Below are 25,931 nucleotides of genomic sequence, written 5' to 3' on the forward strand. Positions count from 1 at the left end.
TTCACGTGGCTCCGCAGTGACCAATCAACTGGGCCCCGAGGCGGGGCGTCCAGCGGTGCACCTCGGCGGGAGGCGGACGACTTCCGGCAATAATTGGACGCTGCAGCTCGTTGCGGTTGGTGGCTGTCACGTCTGGAAGGGACCAGCAGGTGAGAAGTGACTCGGGATGGGGAGGGGCTGTCAGGCAGCGTCCCCCCTCCCCGGCCCTCCCTTCGCTGGCCACAGTGCCATCCGCTGGCCCCGGGCGGGCTGTGGGCTCGCCCATCTCCCCGGGGTCCAGGCGTCTCCTGCAGTTCCTTGCCTCCTTCCGAGCACACCTGTCAGGGCACAGGGCACAGGGCACCCGAGGCGTATGCTTTCTCTGCCAGACGCAGGAAATTTGCATCTCCATCCTCGCAGGCAGCTCCTTTCTGCCTCTATTCCATCTCCATCCTTGGGCCTCCCCCCCACCTCCTTTTCTTGCATTTCCCACCATTGTCAGAAAAGGTCCTCCGTTCTCATTCCATTTTCCTTTGCCCCAGGGCATGCGTCCTACCACATCTGTGATGATCTCTCTGGACTCCTTGGAGTAAATCCCCATTCTTTCAGCCCGAAATATTCTTATTCTATGTGGTTTTTCATGATCTTTCACAATCAAATTTACCCACATTTACAAACTACACGTCTGGTCCAAGTTGTTTGGATTTAACTTGTAAAAATCTTCTAAGAAAACTTGGTCAGAGACAAAATCGAATGCTTATTCGATTGAAGACTCTTCATTCTATTTTTTAAAAAGGGTTTTATTATTGGTGATTCTGTGTGTGACATGTGCACAAATGCCCAAGAAGAACAGAGGCGTTGGGTACTGTTGGACTGGAGTTACAGTTTCGAGCTGCCTGATTTGAGTGATGGGAACCAAACCTGGGGTCCTCTGCAAGAACAGTTAGTGTGTGCCTTAGCCACTCATTCTAGGAGTAGTAAATGAATTTGGAGAATTCATCCTATTCTCCTACAGTACCCCACCTTGGTGTCTGGCCGTGTGAAATGGAAACCCAGAAAAGACTTAAAGTTATTCAACCCCTTCCTAGCTTTAGTTAGCATTAGTTAGCAATCACTGTGCTTAAATTTTAGTGCAGATGGGGGCAGGCTGGATGGCTCAGTGGTCAGGAGCTCTTGCTACTCTTGCAGAGGACTAGGTTAGGGTCTCAGCCCCTACATGGGGGCTCCCAACTGGATATAACTCCAGTTCCAAGAGGACATGATGCCTTTGTCTGCCTTTACTGGGTACTGCATGAACATGGTGCAGTTATGTCCATCCAAACAAAACACTCATATACAATAAAAGTAAATACATTATAAAATAGGTGCAGATTATACAAGCTGTGTCTCAGCTGAGTAGACTTTGGGACATTACTCATATACATATATTAATTTTTCAGAAGTAATTTATGGTTTTTATTTTATATGATGGCTAATCTTTGTGTCAACCCGACACACCTAAGAAGACGGAGCCTCAGTTGAGTACACCATGAGGTTGGCCTATGGGGTATATCTATTGGCTGTTTTCTTAGTTGCTAATTGTTGTAGGATGGCCCAGTGTAACCTGGGTTGTACAACCCTAGGCAGGTGGGACTGGGCTGTGTGAAAAAAAGCTAGCTTAGCAAGACACAAGTTGCAAGCTAGTAAGTAGTAACCTGTGGTTTCTGCTTGAGTTCCTCCCCCGACATCCCTGGAGGGTAGACTGTAATCTGTGAAATGAAATAAACCCTTTCTATTTAAACATTTTAGCCAGAGTATTTTACCACAGCAATAGAAAAGAATCTAGACTGCCTTAGCACTTGCAAATTCTCAAAATAAAGGTAATTTTAATTTTAAATATATTAATGAAATTCTAGCAGTTCTCATCTTTTAACCAAGTAGGTAAATTCCCATAAAAAGTGGGCTGTCATCATTTAAAATCTTCTATTAACATTATTTGCTGATACACAAAATCAGATGCTTCACATTACATTAAAAAAAAAAACTATTATGTGACCTTTAAACTGCATCTTGTCTTCTGTTTTATGAGAAAGGTCTTGCTTGGGAGCCCAGGTTGGCCTTGAATTCTTGCTTCAGCTACTTGAGTGCTAGAATTACAGGGGGGCAGATGGACAGGAATATGTCACCATACCTAACCCCAATGTCTTTTGTTTTTTTTGTAAATGGTGTTTGGACTTGAACCCAGGGCCTTATGAACATTGAGCAAGTGCTGCACTGATCTATAGCCCTATATCCTAGTGGCCTTTTGTTACTATTTATTAATAAATTTGCTTCTAGATCTGTGCCTTAGTTTATGAATTATATACACTATGCTTTAAAATAGTGAACAAATACTGCAATCTCAAGATCGTGTCATGACAAGTCTAGGAAATAAATCTTTAAACAAACAAGTATTTTCCTCTAGGCTGGAAAAACTGGGCCCTAAGGGTTTTATTTTTGTATTTTCGTGGTTTACTAGCTACGAAACCCTAACAAATCCACTTAGCTGATGAAAAGGTTAATACTCAACTATTTCCCACCAAATTGTTCAGTCAATGAATTACAGTATTCATAGAGTTGACGGCAACCAAAACGAAATCAGAAATGCCACAATGGCTCTTTCTGTAAATGCTATTACAATGTTTTTGAAGCTAAAGATAAATATACCTAACAGGGATTGGCTTCCTAGGTTAGTGCAGTGTTTGAATCTTATCAAGCTTAAGGTAATTGTTAGCATGGATCTACACAAGACGTGGATGACGAACTGTTGGTTCAGGAGTTACTTTTTTTTTTTCTGTTCTCCCTTTCCATTTTATGCTACAGACCCTAGAAAATTATCTTTCTAAAAAACACTATTCATATTAATCTACTGCTCAAAAACTGAGTCTTAGAGGGTAGAGTCAAACACCTCAGGGTTTGAAGAACTGGTCACATCCTAGGACTTCAGCCCAACCAAACTTGTATTTATGTATTTCAGATCTCTCACACACGTTCTAGCCCTCCTCTTTCCATCCTCCGTGCCTGTGGCTGGTATTTCTCTCCTTGCTTCTCCATTTATTTTACACACACACACACACACACACACACACACACACACACACACACACACACACACCATGGTCTGCTCTCAGGGCCTTCCTGGCTGTGTTGTCTTCTTCTATAGCTAAATTTATGTTACTGTCTTTATCACTAGTATGGTGTTCATATTCTAAGATTGTGTGTACAAGCAAGCACCACACAGAAACACATACTTTATATGACCCTGACAGAGATTTAGCTGCCTCTGCCTCCTGAGTACTGGGATTTAAGGTGTGCATCACCACTGCCTGGCAAGAAGAATTTTGTGTTCATTATGTATACATATACTTTTAATGTAAACTTTTTTTTTTTTTTTTTTTTAAAGCAGGAGAACTATGCCATTCCTGGGTCAGGACTGGAGATCCCCTGGATGGAGCTGGATTAAAACCGAGGATGGATGGAAAAGATGTGACTCCTGTAGCCAAGAGCTCCGAAGCGAGAATAGCCAGTACACCATCAACCACAGCATGTAAGTCTCAGTGAGGTAAAATCACTGTGTGGCCTCCTGTGATTGTCAGGTCGCTGTAGAGCCCTATCATTCACAGTTTTGCTCATTAGGCTCAGGCCAGGCCTGCTGTCCAGACAGCTCCCTGATCTGCCTGTCTCCACCTGACAGCCATGATCACAGGGATATTCAGCCATACCTGGCTTTCACATGGGTGCTGAGGATTTGAACTTAGGCCTTCCTGCTTGCACAGCAAGTCGTCTTAGCCACTGAGCCACCTCTCTATCACCAAGATTCCTTGGCCCCCATAAAAAATAACTCTACCCCTTCCCTCAGATTCCAATACCACTTGTGATGCCTTTCTCTGCTTGCCCTTTTATGACTAGATTATCTGTTTTATAGTGTCCTCAGATCCAGGTGTGTTTAGCATGTATTGTTAAAGTTCCTTTGTTTTTTAAGATTGAATATTTTGTTGTATGGATTAGTTATGTTTACTTAAATGTGTACTTGTTGATAGACATGAGGAATGCCTAGGCATGCCACTGTTGTAACTAGGACTGTCATGAATATATGAGTGTGGACATCTCTTCAAGACTTGCTTTCAGGTCTTTCTGTTTATACAGTAATCTGCTCAGTATTTAAGGACTTACTATACTCTTCCACGCTGGCTGAGGCATTTTATATTTTCACCACCAGTGCATAAATGTCATTATTTTATATATCCTCACCAACACTTACTTTCTGTACTTCCAATAGCGTAGTAGCCATCTTAAATAGTGTAAAGTGTTAGGGTAGTGCTAACTTGTATTTCCCTAACGTTTAATGATGTTGCACATATTTTCATACATTCTTAGCCCATTTGCATTTCTTTTTTGGACAAATTAAAGTTCTTCACCTGTCCCTTTGAGGATTTGTTGAGGAATCTTTTTTTTTTTTTTTTAAGTGGGATGAAGGATATTTATATTGCTCATAGGACCAAAGGCTATAAAATGGGAAGTGTTTGCTCTGAAATGTAGTTGACTGATAGCTTATATATATGTAAAACTGAAAGGTTTGTACATTATTAATACTTTTGTTAACATTTGTACATGTTAAATTTTAATCCTAAAAGCATTTTTCCCTTCACTTTTACATTTTTATATACCTGGCAGTATAAAAACCATCACCAAAAAAAAATATGATGTCTTCCTACATTAAAGTACCTCATAACAATTGCAACTAGGTGAGATATTTAATGACACTGTGTAAAGATATGTCACTGTGACTGGTTTAATAAAAAGCTAAATGGCTGATATCCCAGCAGGAGGTGTAGGCAGGACTTCCAGACAGAGATAGGTCTGGGAAGGAGAAAGAGGTACTCACCAGCCAGACACAGAGGAGCAAGACGTGAGAATAAAACCATGAGCCAGGTGACAGCCCATAGATTAATAGAAATGGTTTAAGTTATAAGAGCTAGTTAGAATCAAGCCTATGTTAAGCTGAGCTTTCATAATTAATAAGAAGTCTCTTTGTCATTATTTGGGAGCTGGCTGATGGGGCAGAAAAAAAAAACTCGTTGCATATGACGCCCAATGTGGGGCTCAAATATCCAAACATAGTGCCTTTTCTCAGCTAAGAAAAGTTCTGGACAAAGACCCAGATATGGGTTCCTAGTCCTGCAGTCTCTCTGGCAGTTTCCTTTGATTATGACCTACAGGTCTCCCAGTGACCTCATTCCCAAGTCCCCTAGCTCCCACCAAACCCTGGGCAGATTAGGAAGCACTGGACAGTACCTAAGGAGGGCATTAAGTCAGCAGAGTCAGCTGATTTAGGAGCTGCATCTAGGTCTGGGGTTGTTACTGCAGAAGAATCTGATGGTGGCATGTCAGATATGTCCTTGAGTGCCCACGAGCTATGCCATGCCTCATGTATCTCCTATAATCAGTATACAGGGAGCTCCAACTTATGAAGCTGGTTGGCTGCCCTCTCTGTAGTTTCTCCTTTCTGTGATGCTGATTTGGGAGAACAATAGTATTTCATTTTTCCTTTGATAGGTTTGTAGTTTTAGTTAAAGCTTTTTTTCAGATTCAAGAGTGCCTCCATCTAGTGTCTGAGTTGATGATAACAGACAGGTAACAGTGAATATGAGATGGTAAAATTTGGGGACCTATGTGTTCCAGAGTTGGTGGTTACATGCCTGGAGCAGAATGCAGTTGTAAGATTTTGATGCCCTCTGGCTGCCTGGGTCATTTCCTGCCAATGTCTGTGCTGTTTAATTGCAACAGTAGTGAACAGACTTAATGTGGTAAACTCAGCTGTTTTACTAAAAGTGCACACAAAGAACAGGGATGGGGCCGGGGGCTGGAGAGATGGATCAGCAGTTAAGAGCCCTGACTGCTCTTCCAGAAGACCCAGGTTCAATTCCTAGCAGTCACATGGCAGCTCACACTGTAACTCCAATTCCAGGGGACCCGACACCCATGGCAAAACACCAGTGCACATAAAGTAGAACAAATAAATTAAAAACCCCTTAAAAATCAGTGATGGGAAATAAATGTCTTGAGTGTTATTTTCATGTGACCCCACCCAGCCAGCCAGTCTCCACAGTGCTTCCTTCCTTACTTTCAGCTGGAAACTAGCTTCTAAGTGTGCCCCAAAATATGCATTTATAGTGTTTATGATGTAGGTTGCTTTTTAGACTTTTTCTTTTCTTTTTTCTTTTTCTTTTCTTTTTTTTTTTTTTTTTTTTTGAGACAGTCTGGTATAGTTTTTATTACAATGAGGAAAAAAATTTTTTAAAGAAAAGATATTTGAGTTGTTATTGCTTGCTTTGAATTCCTTGTTTCATAAAAACAAACAAAAACTAACATACTTCAAATGTGTTTAAACATTACAACTGTAGCTTTCATCTGCTAGTTCCTCTGCATATTTGATAGAAACTTATTAAGAAAATGCACAGTGCAGCAAGAGTTAGCTTCAGCCAGATATTTGAAAAAATGCAGATGATAAACAGGAGCATTAATGTTTACTCGACTTTGACCAGGGACATAGCAAGTTTTAGCCACTAAGTTCTTTTCAGTGCTTTTATGGTTTTGTTTATAATGTTCAGGTTTTAAAGTATTTTGGTGTTTTGGAGAGTCTAAATCATGCCAGGTACTTTCTAGAGGAACCTACCTTCCTTTCTTTCCTCCCTCCCTTCTCCATTCCTTCCTTTCTTATTTTAAGAGGAACATTTCTAAAAGAAATAAGAATAAATCTTAGTTCCTTCAAAATGAAAAGAAAATGTAGTGATTAACCCTTGAGTCTCCAGCTCACGACTCCTGAAATTTAGCCTGTTCTCACCAGGATTTAACAGGGTCTTTATTTTCATCCCCCAAATTACTGAGCAAATACTTATTTCCTTACAAAAGAAAAGCTAAATAAAGTTCTCCGTGAAAAACTTACTTTAATGAGTATCTTTATTTCAGTATCTTAAATAATGGTGAAGAAGAAATATTCAATAATGAGTGTGAATATGCAGCCAAGAAGAGGAAGAAGGAACATTTTGGAAATGACACAGCTGCTCACAGTAAGAGTGTTTTTCACTGGTGATTATATAATCTTTTATTTGTGGGATATATATGTCACCATGATGGATTGCTTGGCAGTGTTTTCTAATGATGAAGGTGTACAAGCAACCACTGTGCTACTTGCTGCTGTCTGTCTGTCTGTCTGGTAGTCAGACTGCCTACCAGGTTTGTACAATCAACTCTGGCAAGCCAGAAGCACACCTCTGCATTGGAGTAGCCAGATGCAGTCCAGAACTGAGCTCCTTTCTAAACAGAAAGGCCCCAGGAGGGATGATCAAGATATGGGGCCACCGGAGAGTGGACAGGAGCCAGAAGTAGACAGAGCAAGGATGCAGGGCAGTGATGTATAGGTAGAAGGGCTTGAGGGAACTGTGGGCTCTGTCGCAAACCTGCCCCCCTTAGCACATGCTATGAGTATCTATAAGGTATTCATAATCTTAGTTATGTGTACCATATGTAGCCATAGCAGGTAATAAAAGACTAATATTATAGAATTTGTATAAGCATTTATATCTGATATAACAATATCAATTTTCTTCTAAGTTAATAAGATATGTTACTATCAAATGTTTCATGTTGAGGTTCTGAGCACTTAGGTGATATTAGGGAACAGAGTGTACTGTTTACACTTACCCAAGCAAAAGCATCTTTTAACTGGATCTGTAAGATCATCTTGTTAGTCTCTCCTGCCTTACAATTTTCTTAAAGTCTTGAGATTGAAATGATTTGCCTAATTTTAAAGACATTTCATCTTTGTTCTAGGTTTCTATCGTGAAAAATGGATCTATGTCCATAAAGAAAGCACAAAAGAAGTAAGTATGCTATTAGAAGAATGTTGACTATGTCACATTATTATTTCTTTAGTAATACAAGTTCTATAACTCACATTCTAATAGATGTATATATGATAGATTTAGCCATGATTATAATCATGTACATGTATTCATTGATATGTGCATGGCTGTGCACTGGGTATGTGTGGTACAGATATATGTGGCATTCAATGTATTGTGGTGTATAATGCATGTAGTATGTTTGTATTATATAATCTGTGTGGTGTTTGTTCAATATGATGCATGTGTATGTTATATGCATGTGTATGGTGTGTGCATATATATGTATACCTGTGAGTGCTATGTTGTATATTTATATATGTGGTATATATGGAATGTGTTTGGTATATAATGTATATGTGATATGTACATATGCTTGGCACATGGCATGTTTATGTAGCATGTATGGTGCACATGTACCATACATATTTGTGATATGCTTGTACATGGACTGTGTGTGTCACACATGTATGATTGTGGTGTTTGTAGTTTGTGTGGTCCATGAGTTTGGATGTGTGTTTACTTTTGATCCCCATACATCTCTAAATAAGATGCCCACGAACCCCTCCTTCCATCATGCAAAGTGCCTCGTAGGAAACTACATAGTGTGGCCCTGCAGAACGTTGGACTTTTTCTCTGCTTTTGATTACTGATCTGACAAAAGCTCTCCTGTTAGTCATCACATAAACCAGTTGGATGCACTGTGTTTCTTGTTTCTCTACTTAGTTTTAAGTAAACCTAGTTCCTTTTATAGACCTTGAACATCTGCATTTGCTTCATTTTCCAGCCACTGGGAAAAAGAAACTAAGGGTGCAATTTCTATTACATAATTATGAGGGTAGGATTAGTTAAGTGTTCCAGAAATGTTAATAATAGTCTTATTTTTAAAAAGTTTTTCACATTTATTCAGTGTGGGTGTGCGCGTGCATGTGTGCACATGTACCCACATACCACAGCAGGGATGTGGAGATCAAAGGGCTACGTGCAGCAGTCAGCTCTCGACTTCTACCATGTGGGTCCTGGGGATTGAACTTAAGCTTTCAGACTTGGCGGCAGGCACCTTGCCTAATTATGCCTTTAAATGAACTCAGCTTCCTAGAGGACACTTGATTGGGAGAAAGAGAGCTGACTTGGTGATGGTCAGTGCCAGTACTCACATACACATCACTGAAAGACCGACAGAGCTGACCTGATCTGTACAAAGCCAAGCTTGATGGGACATCTCACCTACTTTGTGAGTCATGTGGATTCTAGCTAGGGAAAGCAACAAGAGAAATATGTCAGAAGACTGCCAGGATGTCCTGTGGCTTCTTGGGATGGGGCCTGGCAGGCTCACAAAGAACCCAGGTCTAGCTGTCGGATCTGCATCTGGTCCTGTGCCATCCTCCTTATGTGTGGTACTGACCCGGGGCAGCCTTTGAAGACAGATGCTCTCGAGTATCACTGCAACCTGTTTGCGTGAGATAATAGTTACCCCAAAGAGATGTTTTCATCTCCAGCAGAACTGTGTCCCCAAAAGTGAGGTGCACTTCAGATTGTACTTGGAACTCTGCTTTGCTTCCGCACAGCCTCACAGCAGTGTTTTACATGTAGCAGATGCTGGGAAAACATGGGTATTGATGTGTCATGTGAAAGTGGAAGTGGGTATTTACGTTAGGACTGTTAAGTGCTGTGTAGTTTCCCCGTGAGGCTAGCAGACACGTTGTTGCCTCTGCTGCTCTTCCACAGCCCCACTAACCTGTTTCGAATTCGAAGTCACTTGCCACAAAGGAACCATGTGGTTCCTCACTCTTCTCCAGTTTATTAGCCCCCATGACTCTAAATTGAAAATCTGTGCATAAATTTAGGTATTTCACATGCAGAAGGTAAGGTTTAAGATCCCTGCTGTCCTGGGGCGAAATCTGTACAGACTGATACAGAAGACCTCTCAGACAGAAGACCTCTCAGAACAGCAGTATTTATGACACTGAGGAGAAATTACATTTCATTTTTTATTCCAAGACCTGTGCATCTCATTATAGCAGTTGGTTTCTTGGTTGCTCAGCTTCCATGATCCCAGCCTGGAAAGCAGCTGTTGTCAGGTTTGGGTCATGTAAACTCGGGCATCCTCACAGTTCTTTCTCAGAGCTGTCCCTCTAAGGCTTACTCTTGATGGTTGAGCACATTTCCAACAGGGCAGGTAGAGCTCCCTGCAGAGACACACTGCTGTGTGTAACACCAGCATCCCAAGGCTTCATGTTCACCCTGCCTTGTCCCCAGCAATGGAACACAGAATGGTGTTTCATGAACACTTATATCTCTTTGACATTATACTAGCAGTATGAACAAACTGTCAGTGCCTTGTGTCTTAGTTACACACAATTGGCTTAAATTTAGCATTGCTATATTTTACTCTATTCTCATTTATACCTGACATAAACTTTTAGAATTAATAAGGTGCCTTTTATGCTCCCTAACCCACATCACCTGTTAGCTCATTTTACTTGGCTTGTTGAACTCACTGCTTGTCTAATATTTTCTAGAGACATGGCTACTGTACTCTGGGAGAAGCCTTCAACCGGCTAGACTTCTCAAGTGCAATTCAAGATATTAGAAGGTTCACATACGTGGTCAAAGTAAGTGGGTGTTTCAGAAATAGCTTTCTTGACTCGAATAATTGTTTTAAAGATTGCAAATGTAAGATATTCAAGGTACCTTTGACAGCTGCACAAAGGTACATCTGTTTACAGTAGAGAAAGGAAAGGAAGAAGCTCAGGAGAAGACATAGGGGGCTTGCAACACTGAGGTCACAGTTGCAAGTCTCAAGCTTGGTGAGACCTTCCTGCCCAGAGGCCATGGGGACTAAGATGTTCCAGGCTTCTTTCTTGGAAACACTTCATACAGCTGAGTTCAGGAGGACCCCAATGACTCCATCTGCATTTTCTGCTTCATGTGTTCGCTCAGAATGAGCCTTGTTATATACATAGAACAACTAGCTAATAGACAAGAGGAATTTTACACATCATAGAGCTCCACAAAAGTCTTGCTGCATTATCGATAGCTTTTTTAGAGGCTTCTGTTCCAGGCTACATTAAGAAGGAAAAGACCTTTGCTGTATAGAGTTTACTTTTGTGGCTCATTCCTCACTGCATTATACGTAAAGCACAAGTAGGTCTTCACACCTGCCAGCCCTGCTTCATAAAGCACAAGTTGGGTTTCACACCTGTTGGCTGTGCTTCCAGTGGTCCTCAGAGACTCTCACTGCCTTCCAGGCACTAACAAGGGCAGAGATGAATTGCTCTTACCTCAGCTAGTGTGATGTGCTATAGGATTCTAGGTGTCTGGTGGATGGCAGGAGAAGCAGTTATAGGTTCTTCTTGTGCCCAGTGACATTAGGAACTGTCCCCTGATATCTTGCAAAGCATTTGTCTAGGTGCCTCTGTTCTGGTGATGAAACCCAGATCTGGCTTGACCACATGTCGAGGAGTTAAGAATCCAGGGAAGACACAGGCCAGTTCTAACAGAAGTGTTTCTACCAGCTCTAAAATACTTTTGTAAAGACCCTTTTTTATAAAGTAGAAGTGCCTTCCTGTTTCTAAGTAACAGGTTGTCTTGATAGAGTTGGTACTTGTACTCTTCCAAAATATAATTCCCCTGGCCCTGCTAGTGAGGGGAATAGTTTCCTGTTGCTCTGCAGAAACTCTGGTAGCAGCAGCGTAAGGGATGAAGGCTCTGTCTGGATTCAAACAGTGAAGAGTCTTGTTTCAGGTTGTAGAGAGCTTCGGTGTTTCCTGTTCATGGTGATGGCAGCTCTGGGCTTACTTCTGTGTCCTCAAGTTTACTCCATTTGTCCCTTCTGTCCTTCATCTTTGTCATACAAGTTTCTGGTTTTGAGCAGATGCTCTTCGCATGTTCATTGAGATAATTATGTGTTTTTTCCTACACTGTCTATGTGTATAAGGCTTTTTGGTTTGCCTGTGTTGAACTATCTTGAAATGAATCTCATGTAGTGGTGAATAAACTTGATGTGCAGTTGGTTTCTGTTTCCTGGAATTGGGCAGGTGAACAGATTTTAGCATCTTTTTTTTTTTTTTAATTTATTTGTTTTTTAAATCAGGGATTTTTGTTCTGTAGTGCTTTGTTGCTGTATCCTGACTTGCTTTTAGTATTCATACTGCTAGCTTCATGGTATGCATTTAGAATTCCTTCCCCCCTTGGAATAATTTGAGAAGAAATTGGTTCTTTAAAAGTCTGGAAGAATTCAACAGCAAAGCCATTTGGTCTTGGGCTGGTCAGAAACGAGCCCTCATTACTGCTGTAGTCTCCATTACAAGTCTGCTGAGGTTCTGTTTTTTCATGATCCAGCCTTGGTCTAAGATGACAACAAAGTGTGGACCAGGGAACCAAGCAGAATGTGCTGACTACCCTAGACCCTGGGGATAAAGAAATAGTGTAGCCAGCTGTACCAGGAAGGGGAGAGGAGAGACAATCAGCTGACTGCTTTACCTATAGTTACAAATGTTGTTACCTAAAATGGAGCTGTGGGCAGGAGGAGAGAAAAGGAGGCAGGTTTATCATGACTTAGAACAGAGGCCTCAGAGGGTGAGAGAGTCATGTAGAACTGCAATTACAAAAGCATCACCAAGACGAAAGAACGTAAGCCCACCAAAGTTTTGAAAGAAATATAGGAAAAGAATAAAAAAATTTGTTGTTGTTTTGTTTTTTTAGTTATAAAAACATGTCAGAACTAAGACCAAACCTTTCTTATGTCAGTAAATATTTCCATATTGGTTTTAAAAGCACAGTCCAACTCCAGGTTATACACAGTCAGTACCCAGAATATAGAGAGCTGAAGTTGGGAATAGAAGGATGGGAAAGATACAGAGAAACATATAAACAAAAACGGAGAGGAACAAGAAGCATGGAAGGACACAGCCCTTTTGTAGTGCCAACAAGTTTCAGTTTGTAATAGGATATTAGGGCTGTGGGAGGCCCAGGCATCAGGTAAGCCTCCATCTCCTTATTAGCAAGATTGGCATCACTTGGATTCCAGTACAGTGATCTTTCTTGGTTCCTGGGTTTTCTACAATGTGATTGAAGTGGTGTTTTAAGAGATCATGTATGGTGATCTTTTTAAGATTCAACATGGAAGAAAGGGCCTCTTGATTTCTTGATTGTTTCATCAGCTTTAGCTAGTGGATCAGAGCATGAAGGAGCATGATGAAAATCTGTTAGCTCCCTGCTGAGGAGAGCTATAAAGCTTGAAGGCTGACAGCTGGGCGTTGGTGCGCATGCCTTTAGTCCCAACACTTGGAAGGCAGAGGCAGGCGGATCTCCATGAGTTAAAGGCTAGCCTGGTCTACAGAGCAAGTTCCAGGACAGGCTCCAAAGCAATACAGAGAAACCCTGTCTTGAAAAACCAAAACCAAAAAAACCAAAAACAAACAAACAAAAAAAACCCTCACAAACAAACAAACAAAAAAGGCTGGAAGGTTGAGCATTTTTTCATCTTACCTGCCTGCAGTGGGCCTGTTGAGAGTGAGAGTGCCCCAACTGTATTCAACAGGCTTGCTGTTGCCTCAGCAGCCGCAGTGCGGCCCCCTCAGTTCCTGTAGACAGCAATCCTCCTGCAGCCACCTTGTTTGGAGTGCCACATGTCAGTACATTTCACACTGTGCTCCAGCATGTGACCCTGGAGTCACAAACAGACTCACAGCTTAGCTTCTCTTCTCATCTGTTTCTAAGCTGCTGCAGCTGATTGCAAAGTCCCAGTTAACCTCACTGAGTGGAGTAGCGCAGAAGAACTACTTCAGCATCCTGGACAGGATCGTGCAGAAGGGTAAGGCCCAACACCTGTTGTGGTTTTTAAAATAAAATATTTACTGATAAAGAAGATACAGTATACAACTTGGCCATTTACACAATTCAGTAGGCTTTAGTGCAGTGGATTCATAGAATTGGGAAACCATCACTGCTTTTAATGTCATGACATTTTGTCAGTTCCATGCTGTAGTCGGTTGTATTTGCTTCTGTTACCCTCTCCCACCCCTGCTGTGCTGCAGTTTTGTGTCAGTTTTACATCAGCTAAAGTCATCTCCCAGGAGGGAACCTCAACTGAGAAAAAGCCTGCCTACAATCAGGCTGTACACAAGCCTGCAGGGTATTTTCTTAATTAGCAATTTGATGGGGGAGGGCCCAGCCCATTGTGGGCGGAGTCATCCCTGGGCTGGTGGTCCTGGGTTCTATAAGAAAGCAGGCTGAGCAAGCCATGAGGAGCAAGGCAGTAAGCAGCACCCCTCCATGGCCTCTGCATCAGCTCCTGCCTCCAGGTTCCTGTTCTGAGTTCTTGCCTTGACTTCCTTCGGTGGTGGATGTGACCTTAGAGTTGTAAGCTGAAATGAGCCCCTTCCTCCTAGGTTGCTTTTGTGATGGTGTCTCATCATAGTAATAGTAACATCTGCTGACCCCTTCTTCCCAACCAGTCCCCCGAATACTTAGACAGGTAGCCATAGCTGCTGTATGTGCATGATACATGTTCATAGTGGTGGCTGTGGGCTGTCCATTAGGATAGCTGCTGTTTGTGTGTGATGTATGCTCATAGTGGTAGCTGTGGGGTACCCAGAAGGCAGCCTTTCTTAGCACTACCATCACGGTCTTTTCTTTTAGGTTTGATCACTTACTAGTCACATGTCCTCAGCACCTTGACTAGTGAAGAGTCTGTATATTAACTACTGCCCACTGCAAATATAAACAAGTCTGACCAAGATTGAAAGCAGCACTAGGTGATGGGTATCATAAACAAATATTTAGAAGCACTTTGACTTGTCCAATTAGCAAAATAGCAGTATAGGTTCCCCACCCCGGTCTTAATACTTCCCTAGCCACAGACTTTTGAACAAGTGTTCAAATTTAATCGGAAAGGAGTTGGTTGTCTCAAAGATAGTCATGCCACTATTGTACCGGCATCACTGGAAATTTTAAGCCTAAATGTTAATTGGAAATTTTGTGCACGGAGAGGGGCTTTTCTCCTACTATCTTTCTACAGTATGTATACCTTCAAAATTAGTAATGTCAGTGCTGTAATACCAGAAAAGCTAATCCCAGGGAGACCCAGTCCTATGAAAATACTTTGTTCTTTCCTGGTTAACTAGTCACGGTTCATTCTACTGTTGGGTTCTAGAATCAGTAAGATTGCAGCTTTTTTCACTTGGACACCATATGGGTCATAATTTTTCCTTTTTATTTAATAAGCTTGCCTTTACCAGTTGTCGGTATTTATTTTATGCTATTAGCTTATACACATGCAGTAACTTGTGACCATGTATATGAACCACATTAAATATTCTCCTTATCATAAGTACAAAAGCAAATATACACTGGCCGCTTTAAAATTGTAGACCCAACCAAAAAATTTAGTCAGAAAGCATTTTAAAACTAAAAATTCTTATTAATAGCTCAGATATCTAAAAATTATGACACTTAAATTGCCAGAAAATTATACCCTTTGTATGTATTAAAATCTTTGTATGTACATCGTGTAACCATTGCCGCCATCTGCAGAGCTGCTGCCTTATACCTAATCTTCTGCACCTGTCACATGCCAGCTTCCCCTTGCCAGCCCCATGCTCCTGCCCTATCATTGCATCTTCTGTCTGCTGGCTCTGGGGATTGCTCCACATGGATTATATTCTGTTCATGCTCCTGTAATTGGCTCCCTTCCATGTCACACATCTTCAAGGTTCCTCCACGTGGAGCAGGTCAGAATGTCCTTCATTCTTTAGGTTGAGTGATACCCCAGTGTATGAAGGGATCACATTTTGCTCTTGTCCATCAGTTGATGGACACTTGGGTTACAGAACTAGGAAGTAGTATTTACAGTGTCAATCTGTGGTTTGTTTTTATTCATTTCAGTTCTTGATGACCATCAGAATCCCCGCCTTATCAAAGACCTTCTCCAAGACTTGAGCTCTACCCTTTGCATCCTTGTTAGAGGGGTGGGGAAATCAGTGTTAGTAGGAAACATCAACATTTGGATTTGCCGCCTAGAAACTGTTCTCAACTGGCAACAGCAGCTGCAGAACCTTCAGATGACTAAGGTGTGTTTCTCTTTGTCTTCTTGGTTTTGATTTGATTTTTTTCTCTCTCTCTTTTAGAGACAGGATCTTACTGTATAGCTCTGCCTGGCTTTGTAGACCAGGCTGGCCTTGAACTCACAGAGATCTTCCTGCTTCTGCCTGTGCAGTGCTGGGATTAAAGGTGAGTGCCACCATGTCTGGCTTAAATTTATTTTTAACTGACACAGTAACTGAATGTACTTAAGAGGTGCCATGTGATACTTTACATATCTATGATGTATAATGACTATGTCAGCGTAGTTGGTGGCCATCACCTCATACGTTTACTAGTTCTCTGAGATTTTCAATGAGTGTCGTCAACCATAGTTATATACCACTATGCTAATGAGCAATAGTTCTTCCTCCTCTCCAACTGTATTCCTGGATCCATTAGCCATATATTCTCTACCTTATTCTCTTTATCTTTCCCTAGACTGTGGTAACCGGTGTTTATTTTACTGAGACCTGCATGTAACATGATTTTGTCTTACTATTCACATAACAGGATTACTTTTGTTCCATCCATATTGCTGAAAATGACAGTATTATTTCATTATTTTTGTTGCAGAATCATACATAACACACTTTCTTTATTAAGTCACGTTTCAGTGGACTCTAGGGTGATTCTGCATCTCTGCTCTGTGAATCCCAATATGTAAGTGGTGGTTTCAGTTCCCTTAGCTGCAGACCAATTGGCAGCATTGCTGGGTCATATGTAGTTCTGGCTCTGTTCTTTCCTGACCCTCAGGGCTGCTCTCCTCTTTCCTAATCTACATTTGTATCAGCAGTCTGAGAGTTCCTTTCTCTCATCACTGTCATCTGTTATTTTCTGTTTTAACAACTGCCATTCTAACTGGTGTAGGAGGTGGCGCCTCATTGTGATTTTGATTTGCATTTCTCTGATTACTGATATTGAATGTTTGCATATACTTGCTGACTGTTTGCATATCCTCTTGAGAAATGTCCAATTCACCCATTTTTTTTAGTTTTTATTTACTTAGATATATTTAAATTATTTTTAAAACAATGTAATCCTTTCTCAGATCTTTACTTTCAGTGATTAATATTTGAATTTCAGTTAACAGCAAATTCCAGTAAATTATTTTTGACAGCTATCTTGTGGCTTCACTCATTAATTACAAATATTCTACTGAATATCCAGTATGTCTGGGCACGGAGCTTTGTCTTAGAAACATCAGCAAAATGAATAAATAGCCCCAGAAACAGCAAATCTTTTTGAGCTATGTTCCCACTTTTCTATCTAGGTATGATCTGGTAAATTGTTTGGTAGCTTGGAAAAACTTTTCATTAAAACAGTTGTGGCTAGGTAGGGTTTGAGATAGGGAAGATAAAGGCATAACATTTGAAAAGAACTAACTTTAAAAGCACCGCTAGTCTCTCATTCTCTAGGCTGCCTTTTCTACTGTCACTCCAAAGAGACTCCCTCCCTTCTCCTCTCCTGGACCCTTTAGGATTTAGATGTTGATTCAATCTTATCCTAGCACCATATTCTTCTTCTTCTTTTATTATTATTTTACATATATACCCCAGTTCCTTCTCCTTCCCATCCTCCCATGCCCTCCCAATACCTTCCTCCTATCCTATTCCCCATCCACTCTCAAGGGAGACCTTCCAGAAGGGATTATCAAAATCAGTCATTTGGAATAGGGTCTAGGCCCTCCCCAGTATCTCTAGGCTAAGGGAGTATACCTCCATGGGGAATGTGCTCCCAAAGTCCTTTTGTGTACCAGGGTTACATCCTTGTTCCACTGTCAGAGGTCCCATAGATTTCCCAGGCCTTCTAACTGAGACCTATGTTCAGGGGGTCTGAGTTGGTCCAATGCTGGTTTCCCAGCTATCAGTCTGGGGGTCCATGAGCACCTCCTTGTTTAGGTCAGTTGTTTGTGTGGGTTTCTGCAGTCTGGTCTTGACCCCTTTGCTCATCATTCCTTCCTGTCTGCAACTGGATTCCAGGAGTTCGACTTAGTGTTTAGCTGTGGGTGTCTGCTTCTGTTTTCTTCAGCTACTAGATGAGGGCTCTAGGATGGCATATAAGTTAGTTGTCAGTCTCATTATCAGGGAAGGGCATTTAAGGTAGTCTCTCCACTGTTGCTCCGATTGTTAGTTGGGTCATCCTTGTAGGTCTCTGGTCATTTCTCTATAATGGCTCCCTCTAGTATGGTATGTCTTTTCTTGCTCTTTATTCTTCCCCAAACTCAATCTTCCTGGTCCCTCATTTTCTCCTGTCCCCTCCTCTTCTCCCCTCCTCTTTCTCCTAACTCCCTCTTCACTCATGCCCCCCCCCATATGCTTGAGATCTTGTCCCTTTCCCCTTCTGTGGGGGACCTTGTATATCTCTCGTATCCTCCTTGTATCCTAGTTTCTTTGGCGGTGTGTAATTCACCCATTTTAAAATAGGATTTATTGGGGCTCCTTCATCATTGGATTCTGTGATTCCTAGCATCTGTAAATTAAGCCTGTCAGATGAGTAGCTAGTCCTTTCAATCTCTACTTTCTTTTGTGATTCAGAGCTTGTTTGTTATATGTTCATCAGACACCATGTTATTTATCTTAAATATGTGTTAATGAAGATAAAATGCAGATTTAAAGATAGATGCAAATAAACCTTGGGAGACCTTATAGACACTGCTTGCTGCTGGATGATTGCTGGTTTGGACACTGGTGACTTTATTTCCATGCTATCATAAAGCATGGCCACTGTCATCAGCAGTTCCACATTTCAGGGCCACCATTTTCTGGGTAAATTTTAGCTAGGCTAAAGCTGGGGCATGTTCAAGGGTGCAACTTCCTGAGCACAGGAAATTGCCATATGCTAGCCCCTCTGAGACCACCAAGCATGGTAATGAGGTAAGAGTGAAGTGATGACTAAAGGACAGACTTCTTTGCTGTGGCCCACTCAAGTTGTCTGTCTAGCATGGCCATCGTTTTCTGTTGGAGGAAGCCAGTGTGTTTTCTCCATTTGACACCGTTGTGTCTCCTTTCAGCAGGTGAACTCTGGTCTCACACTCAGTGACCTGCCCTTGCACATGCTGAACAACATCCTGTACCGTTTCTCAGATGGCTGGGACATTGTCACACTGGGCCAGGTGACACCGACCCTGTACATGCTCAGTGAAGACAGGAGGCTGTGGAAGAAACTCTGTCAGTACCACTTTGCTGAGAAGCAGGTAAGTGTGTGGTGCAGGACCCTTGAGTCAATCCAACTGCTTCCCATTTACAGTCCCTGGTGCTCCATTGAGCTTGGAGAGGATATGGACTCCATATCCAGAGACCCGATAGAGTATACTAGAGTATACTGAAGTTGCTTCTGAATTCCCTTTTGTCAATCACAAGGTTCAGTTTTCATTTTGAAAAGGAATCATGATTCTAAAAGTGCCTAGTACCAAATAACTTAGCTAGCTGAGCTGTATCACACTTACTAGTCCAAAATCATAGTGTTCCTTTTACCCGATAAGTCACATTCTAGCTCTGACTCTTGTCAGCCCGGTGTCCTGGAAGAATCAGTGGATCCCTGTAGCCTGTGCTTCCCACTTGGTGGCACCATCTTGAGGTCCTCTGTGACTCCTCTCCAGAATTACATCCCTGCTCTGGTCCTCTGCATTTAGGCATCCTTGGCCTATTGCATAAAACGGTACCCATTCCATATAGGGATAGGAAGGGGCAGGTGATATGCTGTATATCTTATACGTATGGACAAGACTGAGATACAGGAGCATTGTGAAGTTGGGGGTGATATTGTGCCCATTTCATGGCAAGCATGGGCAGTATAGAAAGCAGGTTCCAAGAGTCTTATCCACACTCAAGATCCCATCCAGCCAGCTTTGAAAATCCAGGGAATAGTCTGGAATACATGGCACCTTTTAAACCACCCTCTGGATCTTGCTTGAGAGAAACATTGTGTGGGCATGAGGAGGTCCATTAAAAGACTTTCCAGAGAAGCAGAGGCTTGGACTCTAGCTGAGGCAGCTGGCTCTTCCCAGGGAAGGTCTGAGTAGGACATGCTTAAGCAGAGCCCTGAGGAAATGTCTACAGGGACCTGGAGCCAGTCTGTGAGAGCTGAGGAAGCTTTGGATCCTGGAGCAATCCAGTCAGGAAGATGGGTGACAGATGGTACATTGTTTGGGGTTTTGCAGAGGCTGGGCAAATGGATGTGGACCATTTGTGTGTCTGGGCAATAGAAGTGCTTTCTCATTAAGTGGAGGTGTTCTCTGTTTTTCCTGCATATGTGTCTCTTAGCAAAAATATGGCATCTTCATGTTAAGTAAGAGTTATTCTCTGTTTATCTTTCATGCACATATCTTAGCAAATATATGAAATCTTCAACCATCACAGACCTCATTGTGTCTATCTGTCTGTGCTTCACAGCTGCTTGAGTCACTGTGTAGGAACACCATGATTTGCTTGACTTATTCCTCATTGATTTAATCCAAGTGAGTTTAATTTCAGATAATAAAATGTTTCATGTACTGCTCCATCTTAAAAAAAATACATACCTAGTGCCTGCATTAAGAATCATCTAATAATTCTGAACATAATTTTCTTTTTTTAGTTTTGCAGACACTTGATCCTTTCAGAAAAAGGTCACATCGAATGGAAGTTGATGTATTTCACGCTCCAGAAATATTACCCAACTAAAGAACAATATGGGGACACCTTACATTTCTGTCGGCACTGTAGCATCCTCTTCTGGAAGGTAATGATCTAAAATGTACTCTACAGTGTGCGGATTGCAGTGTAGTGAAACAAACTGTTCATCTGTGTCTCAAATAGGAAGGTAAGAAAAGAACGGGAAATAATGTTTGTACCGGGAATGTTACTGATATACATCCCACTAGATCCTGGGGAGGGAGTTGGGGGCATCCATAGAAACATACACTTGTGTTGTAAAGTCATCATTGTTGAAAACTGAAGTGCTACTCTTGAGAGTGTGGCATGCTGTCCTTGCTGCTGATGGAGATCTAGGAGGTATGATGGAATGGAGAAGGCCCCTGAGCATCCATTTGGTCCTGACTGGGGTTTTGGGTACTCACACCCAGCCTGAAGAACCTACTCTTATCTGCCTGTGCCCTCTCAGACACCTGGAAGGCAGGCCCGCTCTGTAGGGGATTGGGGCTGACCTTCAGCCTCTTCCCCAAAGCCAAGTTCTTAGGTTAGGCAGTGTGGCCACAGGAGGTACAGGCTTCAAAGGAAATATGCAAACTTAACAACACTGTATCTTTTTACACACAGACTGATCCTTTAGTGAAAAACTTAAATGTCCCTATCAGCAATTTTCATATCCAAACAATAAATCAGGGGTCCTTCATCCTGGTGCACTGGCTGTTTTGAAATCTTACTACCACATTGTCTCTGGTCATAGTAACATGTTTTTATAGTCAGAGGAGAGCCCATGTGTCACTTCTTCTTCCTGGTAGCTGCTGTAATGTGCTTAGATCGTTTGCTTTACACCCATCTAAATTTATTAACACATAGGATACAAGGTAAGCTCTAAATTGCTGGCAAAGGGCCACTCTCAGATTTTTCATTTCCGCCTCACCTTATTTTACATATCCTTTCATTATGATGGTCCAGTGCCGAGCAGAGGGGCAAGATGCCGAAGTTACTGTGGGGTGTTTTGACAGGTGTTGACCAAGGACAGCTGAGGAGGCCTGTCCTCTTGGCCCTTTGTTCCCATCTTCCTCAAAATTGAAAAGTGCCAAGTGTGTGACAGACTTATCTCTGCAGCAGGCCATCTGTTCTCTAGAACTTTCTCTTGAGAACAGGGTTATCTTATGTTCAATTTGTCTTCAGTTCCTTGGTGACTTTATGCATACATAGAAGACAGTCCTCTAGTGTTCCCTCTTACCCAGACATGGGGTACAAAAGGAGCTCCACTTTGACACCAAGACCCAGCGGGATCCTGGTGGTAGCATCTCTGTATCACTAGTGCACTAAGGTGAGAACCTGTGTGTGCCCCAGTCAGTGTAGGTGGGTGGTGATGTTCAGTGTGAATTAATACATCACCTAGAATTGGCTTTTTTTTTTCTGTCTGCTAAAGAGCACAGCACAAAGAAACATGTTTCCCTTCTCTGCAACATTCTGTGGTTGGGCAATGTAAGAATGTGCTGCTCAACTTCCCTGACATACATAAATTCTGGTTGTTTGTAATGCAAAGATGACTTAGTTTCCCAAAGAATTGGCCTCTCCTGCCATAGTGATCACATTTTAAAAAGTCAGAACAGGTCATGGAAGGGCAGACCCCCGCTGGTCTTTGCCATTCTGAGAGACAAGTGGATGGAGGGCGGCACCATCCCAGCAGGTCGTCCTCACCTGCTGTCCTTCCAGAGACCCTGCTGCTTTGAGGGTCCGTGTCTGAACATAAGCATGAAAATGTAAGGAAGACCAGCTTTCTTAGGCCCCGAAGCTGCCAGGCAGCCCCTCTGCCAAGCCATGCACTGTCCAGAAGCGGCCCCCTCCCTGGGGGCTTCTGGGCGTGCAGTCAGAGAGGCCCCAGGTGACCAGCGTGGAAGTGTGTTGTGGCCCTGAGAATGGTGCCCACTGTTACATCTGCCTCAGCTTCCTGGGAAACACCATGGACTGAGACACTGTGGGGACCTCAGGCCTGGTAGGAAAGTGGAAGAGGGTGGCTAATCCTCACCTGGGCCTGGACATGGTCAAGAGCCATACTCTGGCTGAGCTGCACCTTGTCTAGTGCCTGACATGTTTCATAGCGACCTCCTGTCCTTTGGGGACCCTGTGCCTTCTCCCATGCTGGTTTTCCATCTGTTCTAGTTCTACTAACTGGAGTGGTTTCTTGTTAATTTTTCCAACTGCTGCTCAAGACCCAGGTTACCAGCACACTGCGGCCAGTCAGTGTACACATGTATCTCTGTCCCTACTCGGTTTCCTCCCTATTGGCCGATTTTGTGAACTGCCCCCGTATGAGCAGAGCTGAAATGCCACCCCACTCCTGAGCAGGCAGAGACACACCCAGCAGTTAGAGAACCCAGGAGCAGCTGACCACACAGAAGCAACAGCAGATGCTGGTGGGCTGTAAGAAACGGGGTGTCAGAAGTGGGTGTGGGACCTCAGAGTGCACATAGTTTGCAGTCGGTTACACAGTTACTCACAGAGCAGACCCCAGGACAATGAAAAAGACGAGTGGCTCCCCAAGAAACCCTTTTCACAGAAATATGAGACTGCTTTATGCATTTTTAACAAACACTTGAATGGTGTGGACTTCCAGATGGTCAGTCTGGAAACTTAAAGGGAAATGGAACTGTTTCTCTTGCCTTAGGCTTCTTTCTTTCTATTTATTTTTTGAAACATATTCTTCACTATGTAGCTCTGGTTGGCTTGAAACTTCTTATGTAGACCTCTAATTTGTAAGAGATCGACCTGTCTCTACCTCCTACTTGCTGGGATTAAAGGCACTAGCTGCCATGCTTGGCTTTGTCCTAGGCTATCTTTAATTGTATGAGTGTCAGGTATCCAGTAAATACTGTCTTTTCATAGCACTTTATAGTGCTCGAATTGAGTCACTCAGGGTCTGTTATTTCCACAGTATATGCTTCAAACCCGATTGCCTGATGACACCTCGCTCTGTCTAACCCACTCTCCTTTTCTCCCTGTGTGCTCCCTTGCTGGTTCTTCCTGCTGTCAAGGACTACCACCTTGCTTGGTTGTTGAAGGTACTTCCTGTGGCTGTGTGCTGGTCCATCTCGTGTACTGCCCTTGCCCTGTCAGGGGGCAGCTTTGATAAGGTTTAGATCTTGCTAACAACAGTAAACCCATCCCAGAAAGCTGACTGGCAAACCATCCATACACCTCAGGGTGGTCTGCTAGAGGCCACAGAGAAGCAGCTTCAGCCTCACTGAGCCTCTCTGATGGTGCCAGTTTTCTGCAAATCTTAAATTTCTCTTGGTACTTCTACTAAAATAATTGCAGCTCATTGGTTGTGGGTACTACCCACTCTACACACCTACCCTTGGGATGGTGCTTTGTGGTGTCCTGTCCTTTCTGGGTGGGGGGAGACTACTTACCCACCCTGGAAGCCTGCAAAGGGAAGAAGGAACAGGGAGGCAGAATGCAGAGGGGTGGGCAGGAGCAGGCAGAGATGCAGCTTCCACATCTTACAAGGTGACCAGAAGGATGAAGTATTGCCACCTGTTGTTAGATTTACCCCAGGGGCCACCCAGGTATCGATTCCCAGCTAAGTCATTTGTGTAGCACTGAAGGGGGCTGGGATCCATTTAACAAAATACAGGTGTGCTGTTTCCATAAATGTGTAATGATGTGTCCTGACCACCTCCCCTTCCTCTCCTCAGGACTCAGGACACCCCTGCACCGCGGCTGACCCTGACAGCTGCTTTACACCTGTGTCCCCCCAGCACTTCATTGACCTCTTCAAGTTTTAATGGTGCCCTCAGCCCCGTGCCCTTGTCCACACGTGTCCCTTGTGCTCTCTGTGTCTTGTAGTTGGTGTAAGTATTTTTTGACACAAAGTGATGACAGGGTCTGTGATTGGCTGTACCTGTGCGGCTCTTCTTCCGGGAGAACCCGAGAGGACATAGGAGATGCTCCGGCACTTGTGCGGCATCCATGAGAGTGGAGATCACGAAGCCATTTGTGCTTCTTTCCTGAAACTCTTCCCAGCACATCAAACTTGCAATTTTGTATACTTTTAAATATGGATCAGAAAAATTTTTGGATATTCAGCCCCACATTCTGTGCTGAACTGACATGAACAACAGAAATATGCTTCTCAGTTGTCGAACAGACGGTAGTTTTCCATCTTCTAGTAATTGGGATGAAGAACAGAAGAGTTGATCCTTGTAAATACATTATGCAGAATATTTATTTTTCTTAAAATGTATTTTCACAACCTCTGTGGCTGTGCCCAAGTGAGTCCTCATTGAATACAAGATAAACCAAGGAACAAGCTTGGCATGCTCTATCTCACTACATACAGTGTGTAGGGCCGGGAAGTGTGCATACCATCCCTGGCTAGCAGCACCAGTGTCTTGTGTTCCTGGGAATCCTTGCCATGAGGCCGTCATACATCCATACATGGATGTGGGCTCCAAACCAGGACTGAGCCTCCGTCAAGGAGCTGGAAACAGCCTGGGGAGGCCTGAACTTGATGTGTAGAAATTACTTTCATGAGTAAAGTAATAAACCATGCTTATCTACTGATTCAGCTTCATCAAATTTGCATCTAACTGAATGGTGTTGTCTTTAAAATGTTGCTGTTTTATTTTAAAAATAATGCATGTGCACTTTAGAAATTTTTGAAAATAAAGGTATATGAAAGAAAATTATATAGTTCTTCCCCAAAAGGTAACTGCTTGCTGAAAAGGATTTGCAGCATTGCCCTCAGCAGCAGTGGCGGCGATGGAGTGCTGCACACTTTCATCTTCAGTTGAGTCAGGAGCGCCACGCGCTGTCCAAGATATGCATCAACATTTTCACTTTCCTCTGTCCTCAACCAACAGAACAGCCAAGAACATCTGTAATTGCCCCCTTAGTTTCTTTGACACAGTACAGACACCCAGCCTCCTCACACACACTAAAGTCAGCATTTTTAAAACCATAAGCGTCCTGGCTGCCATTCATAACTAGAGAATTCAGTACTGTCTGAGAACCGGGTTTCCAGCGACTTCACAGAACCACATAGATAGAGCAGTGTTTGCACAGCAGGTGGGGTACATCCCATTTTCTGTAAGCGACATCGACTAAATACACCTTCTGTATATTTTTTTTCCCTTTGTCCCTTTCTGCTCTCTTTGAAGACTTGTTCTTATTTTATTTATTTATTTTTGGAAACAAGGTTTTTGTGTCTTTGTAAACCACTCTGCTGTCCTGGAGCTCACTCTGTAGATCAGCTGGCCTTGAACTCACAGAGACCCTCCTGCCTCCTTCTCCCAAGTGCTGGGGT

At 42.8% G+C, this 25,931-nt stretch overlaps 1 protein-coding gene across 4 annotated transcripts; it reads left to right on the plus strand.

Moving 5' to 3' along the window:
* Positions 1 to 25,314, plus strand: Fbxo25 (F-box protein 25). Of its 4 annotated transcripts, none has more exons than XM_051182059.1 (11): positions 1 to 149; positions 3,401 to 3,544; positions 6,967 to 7,067; positions 7,831 to 7,880; positions 10,424 to 10,516; positions 13,626 to 13,719; positions 15,792 to 15,976; positions 19,000 to 19,182; positions 20,565 to 20,708; positions 23,659 to 23,685; positions 24,322 to 25,314. In XM_051182059.1, the coding sequence occupies exons 2-11, from the start codon at positions 3,411 to 3,413 to the stop codon at positions 24,409 to 24,411; spliced, it is 1,101 nt and encodes a 366-aa protein (XP_051038016.1). In that variant the 5' UTR covers positions 1 to 149; positions 3,401 to 3,410; the 3' UTR covers positions 24,412 to 25,314. The 4 variants fall into 4 exon arrangements, with proteins under 4 accessions (XP_051038016.1, XP_051038018.1, XP_051038019.1 ...); XM_051182061.1 differs by having other exon boundaries at positions 19,003 to 19,182; XM_051182060.1 differs by having other exon boundaries at positions 13 to 149; positions 3,404 to 3,544.
* The last annotated feature ends 617 nt before the right edge of the window (positions 25,315 to 25,931 follow it).

Source organism: Phodopus roborovskii, unplaced genomic scaffold (assembly GCF_943737965.1).
Source record: "Phodopus roborovskii unplaced genomic scaffold, PHOROB, whole genome shotgun sequence".
NCBI classification, from domain to species: domain Eukaryota; kingdom Metazoa; phylum Chordata; class Mammalia; order Rodentia; family Cricetidae; genus Phodopus; species Phodopus roborovskii.

Excerpts from the sequence above, each read along its gene's own strand:
- Fbxo25 (XM_051182059.1), top strand. The coding sequence starts at position 3,411 with ATGCCATTCCTGGGTCAGGACTGGAGATCCCCTGGATGGAGCTGGATT. Across the intron at positions 10,517-13,625 it reads GGTTCACATACGTGGTCAAA|CTGCTGCAGCTGATTGCAAA; the intron begins GTAAGTGGGTGT and ends TCTGTTTCTAAG. Across the intron at positions 13,720-15,791 it reads GGACAGGATCGTGCAGAAGG|TTCTTGATGACCATCAGAAT; the intron begins GTAAGGCCCAAC and ends TATTCATTTCAG.